This window comes from Ceratotherium simum, chromosome 19 (assembly GCF_057802395.1).
Source record: "Ceratotherium simum simum isolate JZ-2026a chromosome 19, ASM5780239v1, whole genome shotgun sequence".
Taxonomy (NCBI): domain Eukaryota; kingdom Metazoa; phylum Chordata; class Mammalia; order Perissodactyla; family Rhinocerotidae; genus Ceratotherium; species Ceratotherium simum.
The window spans coordinates 46,327,509-46,336,157 of NC_141918.1; the positions used below are offsets into that span (position 1 = coordinate 46,327,509).

The 8,649-nt window shown below is 38.8% G+C and overlaps 1 protein-coding gene across 3 annotated transcripts; it reads left to right on the plus strand.

Moving 5' to 3' along the window:
- The first annotated feature begins 211 nt into the window (after window positions 1–211).
- CENPW (centromere protein W) lies at window positions 212–8,092 on the plus strand. 3 transcript variants are annotated; one of them, XM_087444067.1, is made up of 4 exons: window positions 225–490; window positions 5,272–5,385; window positions 5,798–5,834; window positions 7,926–8,092. In XM_087444067.1, exons 1-3 carry the CDS (start codon window positions 365–367, stop codon window positions 5,831–5,833), a joined length of 276 nt encoding a protein of 91 aa, XP_087300193.1. In that variant the 5' UTR covers window positions 225–364; the 3' UTR covers window position 5,834; window positions 7,926–8,092. The 3 variants fall into 3 exon arrangements, with proteins under 3 accessions (XP_014636770.1, XP_087300193.1, XP_004422351.1); XM_004422294.3 differs by lacking the exon at window positions 5,798–5,834 and having other exon boundaries at window positions 231–490; XM_014781284.2 differs by lacking the exons at window positions 5,798–5,834; window positions 7,926–8,092 and having other exon boundaries at window positions 212–490; window positions 5,312–5,389.
- The last annotated feature ends 557 nt before the right edge of the window (window positions 8,093–8,649 follow it).

Sequence of the window (8,649 nt, forward strand, 5' to 3'; positions counted from 1 at the left end):
TGGAGAGCAGGTGTACGAACATTTCCCAACATCTCTGTGGAACGTAGCGGAAACAGCTCCATGGAGCTGAGACAATATAGAAGGCGATTAAAGCAAGCCCGGTCCTTTAATGACGTCACGGGACGCCCCGGGGATTTTCCTCCAACAGCCGGGCGCCTCCGGGGGCGGGGCCTGCGCAGGGCTGACGTCACTACTCGGCGCCGGGCGCGTCCCATTGGCGGCGGATTCAAATGTCCGGGCCGCGGTAGTGGGCCTGTGGCAGGGTCGGCGCGGCCGGGTTGTTGTCGCTGTCCTCGCGGGCGTGAGCTTCAGTGCCGTGCAGGGAGGCCCTCGGAAGCTGGGGCGGCTGGTGCCTGAGGAGGGGATGGCGCTCTCGACCACAGTCTCCCAGAGGAAGCACATAAAGCGGAAGGCCCCCCGCGGCTTTCTAAAGCGCGTCTTCAAGCGACAGAAGCCTCACCTTCGTCTAGAGACAAGTGGCGATTTACTGGTGAGGTCCTGTCCCTTCTTGGGCCGGGAGAGGGGCAGGGGGAGGGAGGGGAAATAAACCGCAGCTTCATGTCGCCGCCCCAGCCCGTCTAGCCCTTCCAGGCCTACGTTTACGGCGTTGTCAGCCACGACTAGGCAGGTTTGCCCCCGCCTGGCGTGTCAGTTCGTATTCCTGACGCTTTGTTGAACAGGGGCCCGCTGGAGTGTAGATGTCCGCACCTTTCTTACGGGAGGCTGTTAGCCGCATCAATTTAAGGAGAAAACTAACGTTAACTTCCTGCTTATAGCTCTTAAAAATGTCTGTTCAAGAGCACAGTCTGGTATTGTGCTTAGTGTACTTGCGAAAGGTATGAAAAATAGTCTTTTAAAAATAGATTTTTGGAATTCAGGCTGGGTCATTTTTATTTAGTGTAAAAGGCATTACTGACATGCCTTTTAAGTGCCTCGCTCCTTGCCTTCCTCCCTTCCCCCTCTTATTACGTTGTTAACCAAACGTATTGCCCTATTTCCTCTACTTTAGCTTGCTTACTAAAGAACCCTGATCCAAAAGCTTACTTGTAAGTTGTATGCTCTCAACTGTAAATTTGTTTTCCTAGATAAATAGAACATATTCAGTTTTCAAGCCAAACAACTAAAACTTCTTTATCTGGCTCACAATACCTGCAGCATAATGCTCGCCTAATAAATAGCCACAACCTAACCACTGTATAATATTTGTCTTGAAATAAATTCCGAGTTTTTATGACGAATCCCTGGAACATGTATCTCTCTAGCAGAATGAACAGTTTCTCTAGATTTAAACCATAGGAGGCACCTCCTGTGGTTTGTCACAAGAGCTCTTTGAGTAAAGGAGCCATTATAAGTAAGTGAGCACCTAATTTCCAGGAGATCAAGGTAAAGAATTGTGGATAACAAGAGCACATGACATGGAGAGTGTCTTCAGAGTGCATCATTCCATCTGTTCTTAAGCTACTTTGTTTTTTTTCCACCTCTTTTCTCTACAGCCTCCCTAAGTTCTCTGCTGCCTCCCTATCTGTTGCCTGCTTGCCGGGTTTCTCTTTTGGCAAGACTACTGTAGAATTGTCTTCACTTTTCCTTAATTTGGTCTCTGAAGTCAAAACAACTTTTTTTTTCTTGGAAAAGTAGCCTTTCTAATATCTCCTGCCCTCCTTTTTTGTTCCTTTCCTAGACCCTGTAAGAAAAGACGATATATACTGTTTTGTACACCTGTGCCCCAGGTGCTGATACAGGTGGTATAAATGAGCTAGATTAAAGTGAAATTGATTTGTGAAACATTTTTAGGTAATTTGTTCTGGAGTTTTCACTGGTGCGGGGGTTCTAAAAGGAGGGTGAGGAGATGTACCTGCTCAGGAATATCTCGGAGACTACTAGCTGGTGCAGATTTTGGGCAGAAATTGCTCAAGTAGTCGGATTCCTCCCACATCCACACCTGCCTGCCCCAAAGTTAGCTCTTGTGGAGTGGGATGTAAGTGGTGTGGGAAAGAAGGGGAGGTGAAATGGCAAGCAATTGCAGTGGTGGGGGAAAGGAAGTTCTTGCAGCCACTGTCTATTCCTGGGTGGTCTGCTTGTCTTTGACGTTCGTCATTTCTCTTTCACTGTCTTGTATAAGCCTTCCATCACCCTGGTTTCTTTGCTTATGGTTTTCCGCTTGCTGTTGACACTTCATAATCTTACCCAGCAGGTCTCCCACATCATCCATCAACTTTTCTGCAATTAAGGCAGTGTATTTTGATCTCTTTTTTTCTGAACTTTGATACCAGTGAGAGTACACATCATACAGTTTAGCTACTGGAACTCTGACACGCTTCTCTAAGAGTTTCATACATCAGTGTTGTCTCCCAGCATGGTATGCAGCTTCTTGAGGGGAAGGAATCATATATATCTCCTTGGCGTCTTCCATTACCTTTAACACAAAACTAATCTACTTTTATGTTGTCTTCTGTATATGATATTTCTTTTGCCTAAAGATGTCCTCACTCCACCCCACTTGGCAAACTCCAGTTCTTGCAAAATCCAGTTCAAATGCCACTTCCTCAGTGAAGCCTTTCTTAATCTTCTTAGAAAGGATCAACCTTATCTTCTGTCATCTATTGTCACACATTTGTCTTTAATTTCTTTCTGGGTTTGGTTCTCCCACTGGACTGGGAACTTTGAATTGGGGGCTTTTTGTGTTCCTAGTGTTTAGCATAATACCTTGAACATTCTGAATGTACAATTAATGTTGACAGTGCACAGTAACTACTGTGTGTGTGGATTGATTGTTTTATCTAACATTTTACTCATAATTTTCTTGTGTTATTTCATAGTTCTTCTGCACGGGCTTTTTGTTGTTTTATTTTATGCCTTATTTGATTGTATCTCCCCAGGGCAGTACTGGTGAGTACATCTGTTAATTTGAATAAAGTTTCAGCTTTCTCCTGACTCAACTAATTTTTAGATTTATCACTGAGGAATGTTGTGCAAATATGTGCTTAGGGTTTACGTAAAATTCAAAAGTGTTGTGACAAAAGGAGGAGGAAGTCAGACTGGCCCAGTCTTGGTCAACTGAGACCGTCAAGAAATGGGTATTTCTTTGTAAATTATCTTTTGATTTACTTTTCAAGCAAGTTGATTTTTTTTCCAAAGTAAATTCTTGATGGAATGGCTTATCTTTTTCAAGTTTGAATGCCTAGCTAAATACCTTAAAATGTGTTTTTGTTCTGACCATTTTAATTTAAACCTTAGTGCATTTGAGTGGCACCACTCAATTAACTGTTTTATGGCAGAGGAATAGGTTGCTTAAAAGAAATTGTGACGTCGGAAAAAGTAATATTAATTGTCTCATTATCTATGGCTCATACTCATGAAGAGGAAAGAACTTTCCATGTAGGTTAATAGTGTGAACCAAGTCTCAAAACAGAGTGTGGCTTTTTTGGGATTGACTAAACATTTTTTTTGCCTCATTTGGGGAGATATGGAGGGATCTTTTGTTCCATCAATAATTATTTACTACCTACTACATATTGGGCCATGCGCTAAAGGTCACTGGGGATACAATGTTGGGGAAGATGGACATAGATCTTGTGCTTATAGTACATTGAGGAAGACAGGTGAGAAATTGCTGCATAATATTATCTAGTGTGTGGATGTAGTGTAGTGATGGGAAATTCAAGGTGCCATGGATCTACATAACCTTATGTCCTGGGGGGAGTTGGGCATTTTGGCGAAGTCTACAAGCCAGTAGGATGCCTTTAGGCAAGGTTGTATTTGAATACTGAAAGAAGTTCAAAAGACCTAGTATAGAACTGGAAGCTGAGAAAAGTGAGGGATGAAACTAGGAGAGCCTAGTCAAGTGGGGTTTAGTATTAAGGAATTTGGAATTTATCCTGAGTGCATGTGGAAGCTATTTATCTTTAGAAGTAGAAAATATAGATTAGCAGAGGAAATTGTGCCATATTGTGAAATGGTTTTGCTGCAAAAGGAAATGGGATATTGTTGGAAGTTGGAAAAAAAAATGGAATGACATGGTATAAAGAATCAGAATTGGGTGCTTTACCTCAGAGTTCTTGGGAGAATTAAAGAAGGCAGTGCATCAAAAAAGTACCAAACGAATATCTCCTTCCATAGTTTCTTTATCTTATTAAATTTAATTCCCCAAACTCTTATTTCCCCCCAAATATCACTAAAACATTCTTCAACATCTCTAACAATCCACTGAAGATTTCTGCATAATATAAATAATTTAAAACACATCACCTAGTTATTTAATATTTAGTAAACTGTGGGAGAGTGGTTGTGTTCAGTACACAAGATAGTGAATATTAAGTATTATGTATTGTTGTAACTGCAAAAAGTGTGTACTATTATGTAAATAACCAAAGAAATTATATGTTAAAGGTACTATCTAATTGGACTTAAGTTGGTAGTGCCCTCAGGTACCCTGCAGAAGCAAAGGATGGGGAAGATGTTAATAATTTAAATAAAAGAGCACTAGATGTGATCCTAGAGGGAGAGTTGAGATAGGACTGCAGCTCACTTTACATTCTATCTTAGTTGGATTTTTGTGCTCTAGTTTAACTGTTTTCAAGGTATTTGCATGTAGATTTGAGTAGTACTTTATGGTTTGGATAGTAAATTTTGAGTAAAATATTTAGCAAAATGTTATTGTACGTATTTAGATAGTGAGGTTAAATGATATATATGTTTTGCTCATATGTAGAGTTTGTTTCTATAAGAATATGCAAGAAATTGGCAACCATGGTTGACTGGGGGATGATGTGGAAGGGAGACTTATTTATGGAAGTCTACCCTTTTGTAGACTTTTTTGCTTTATATTTTTAGTTTGAAGTAATTATCAAGTCACAAGAAGTGGCAAAAATAGTAGAGAAGTCCCCATTAGAGAATTCTGGGAAATTTTAAATTCCATTACAAATTTAAATTTGTTTGGAATTGAAAGCAGAAATAGATGTTACTTAACAGAGTCCTATGTAAGTTTTGATTTAATGGTGGTTTACAATAATATTAGTGTCCATGGCCCATGGTCGGCCTTGCATAGCCTTGTTTCATGGTTTGCAATAACTAAGTCTCTTTTGTGTGGAATCTAAGGTGGACCTATATTAAACTGAATTCCGTGTTACTTTAAATAAAAGTTAATTGGCTTAATCACAGTAGTAAATAGTACAACACTAAATTTTGGGATCTTTTTTTAAGAGTCATTATTTCAATTTCACATTATTTCAGTGTTCTGAGTTTAAAAATCCTCTTGAATTTTCTCTTTTAAAGATGCATCTGAACTGTTTACTGTTTGTTCAGCGATTAGCAGAAGAGTCCAGGACAAATGCTTGTGAGAATAAATGTGGAGTCATTAAAAGGGAGCATGTACTGGCTGCAGCAAAGGTAAAATCTGAATTTCTTTTCTTGAGCAAAGATAACTTAAAAAATACCACCTGCTTCGTCACCTCTGCCTGATGGAGATTCCTTATTCAGCTTTGTTAACCGAGTTGACGCTTGGCTTTTCATGTTAACGGATTTTAATTATGGAATTAGATTTTCTTTCTCTGTGTGTATATTATGGATTTCTGATGGAAGGATTCATGGCTATTGCTTTATCACCAGTTAGGTGAAAACAAATGTTTGACTGCTGATTCGTACAGTTTGTACTAGGCTATATATAGTTGAGAAAGTTTATCTCCTTGAAGTTTATCAAAATCAAATTTAAAATTGATCATTCTAAGTTTTCCTGATTACCTATTTGTTTTTCTAAATTTTTTTTGAGATTTGAGTGACTTGTGAATCAAATCTCTTACAGAGGCAGAGATTGCGTCTTACTGGTATTTCTATGTAAGGTAAGAGTATGATGCCTAGGGCAGTTTTTCCCCAGTATGTTCCCAAGATCATTATTTCTTTTTCATGTTAATAGATGTCCCACCATGAAATGCTTCTGGGTTCAGATAAGTTTAGATAACATAATATGCCTCCTAGAATAGTCACAATGTTATTGTATTTATAGAGCTTTTTTGTTTCTATAAGAACATGCAAGAAACTGGCAACTACGGTTGACTGGGGGATGATGCAGGAGGGAGACTTATTTTTGACAGTCTACCTCTTTGTAGACTTTTTTGTTTAATCTTTTTTTATTTTGAAATAATTGTGGACTCACGGAAGGTGCAAAAATAGTATAGAGAGTTCCCATTTACCTTTTATCCAGCTTCCTACAATGCTAACATCTTTATATAACTATAGTTATATAAAGTTATGAGAAATATAGCAGTAAAGAAACTTGTTGAACTGTTTTACTTAGTATTTTGTAAATTTGAGTACCTAATCAGCATTTTGTAAATTTGAGTATGTAATACTTTCTTTTGCAGTACCTATACTAACATCTTGTAGAACAGAGAAGTACTGGCCTAGGGCATAGAACTATTTGGTGGCCTCTGTGGAAGCCTAGAAATGTGCATGTCCTGGCATTTTTTTTAGGGGCTTTAAATTCTCTTGCAATTATAAACATTCCAACAAGTTTCTAGACTACTAAAGTTAATATAAGTATTTTTCTGCGATAAAGCAAAGCTTAGCCAGCCCTGGTGCTCTAATGGTTAAGATTGGGCACTCTTCCCATCAGGGAACGGCACCACCCATCTGTCGGTTGTCATACTGTGGCGGCTGTGTGTTGCTGTGATGCTGAAAGCTATGCCACCGGTATTTCAAATACCAGCAGGGTCACCCATGGTGGACAGGTTTCAGTGGAGCTTCCAGACTAAGGCAGTCTAGGAAGAAGGACCTGGCCACCCAGTTCCAGAAAATAAAAGCTGGCCATGAAAACCCTATGAATAGCAGCAGAGCATTGTCTGATACAGCCCTAGAGGGTGTATCAGAGGATGGCGCAAAAAAGACCTCGCAGGGTTCCGCTCTGCTGCACACAGGCTCCCTAGGAGTCAGAATCAACTCCACGCCACTCACAACACAGCAAGACTTAAGAGCTTGAGTGAATGTGTGAATCTGTGAATTTAGGGTTTGCTGCTGCTGCTTTTTTTTTTTTTTTTTTGGTGAGGAAGATTAGCCCTGAGCTAACATCTGCCAATCCTCCTCTTTTTGCTGAGGAAGACTGGTCCTGGGCTAACATCCATGCCCATCTTCCTCTACTTTATATGGGACGCCGCCACAGCATGGCTTGACAAGCGGTGCATTGGTGTGTGCCCAGGATCTGAACCTGCGAAGCCTGGGCCCCCGCAGCAGAGCGTGCGCACTTAACTGCTTGTGCCACCGGGCCGGCCCTGGTTTGCTTCTTTTTATTAATAAATTATAGGTGTACTTACCTAAAAGTAGATAAGTTTTTTAAAAAAACTTTGGATATATTCTGGTCAAATGCTCCGTGTCCTTTGCAACTAAAGATCTCATTCTGTTTTATTTCTCTCGTGTGCTATATGTTTTGAAAATTGTCTATATAACAAGCTTTTCAGCATAAGATGACTAGTGTTGATCTCAAATTGATATAATTCCAGCCCACATATAAGATATTTGATGTTGCAGTCGATTTGTATTGCTTTATAGTTGTGAAATGCCTGATTTATAATAGGTTTTTCAAGTTTTGGAACAGTCTGTAACTCCCTGGATTACTAAATTGTCTACAAACCTCAAGTTGGGAACCATTAATATGACACTTTTGACTTACAATTGAAGAAATTAACATCTAGAAGTGACAGTAAAACCAGATTTTGAGAATCTAGGCATGTTTCACATTCTTTGAGAGAAGTAGACTATTTTAGAGACATCTAAGATCATTTATAAGGCAAAAGATTCCCTAGTCACTGTCCAAATTGAGTTTTATAAATTCATAGTCTTGCATATTATGCACATAGGACTATTTAACTTTTTGTAGAGGAATTATGTTTTATTTGCCACAGGTATAATATTAATCTTCATTTTTTTTCCCTTCACAGGTAATTCTAAAGAAGAGCAGAGGTTAGAAGTCGAAGAGCAGAGGTTAGAAGTCAAAGACCACATTTTTGAAAATTATCTGACGTATTATTTGGTGGTGACAGATCGTGAAAGCACTTTTTACATATCAGTTAATATTGTGTATTATTAAAATATTGGCTGGTTGAAAGATGCGTGTATTTGTATATTTTTTATTGTTATTGAAATGTCTCAAGTAATAGGAACACGTAGGACTATATAGCCTTTTTTTTTTTTGAGGAATTATGTTTCATTCATTTTAAGTGGCCTCTAGTTCATTTTACTTCCATTTTGTTGGTATTGCAAATGTTTTACATATCAAAAATGAAATCTTACTATATAAAGTAGCTTGAAGAGATGTATTTCTTAGAATTAAGTTTATTAGTATTTAGATTTAGCCACAATTAACTATGGAATCAATTTAATCTGAAGAAAGATAATGCATAGTCAAATCTAGGTATATTTTAAATATTAATTTTAACTCTTCAATGCCTTCTCATAAGCAGTGCAGTCTACTATTATGTTATGCCAATAGTATAATGATATAATTTCTTAACTGTAAACCTCAGCAAGGTGTTTTCAAAACCTATCTCACTCCCCAAACCAAAAATGTTACGGAGCAAACTGACTTAGTCACACAGATTTAATAGATGGCTGTTTTTTTCCCTTGAGGAGTCCTTTAGAAGTTTATTGTATATCATCTAATAG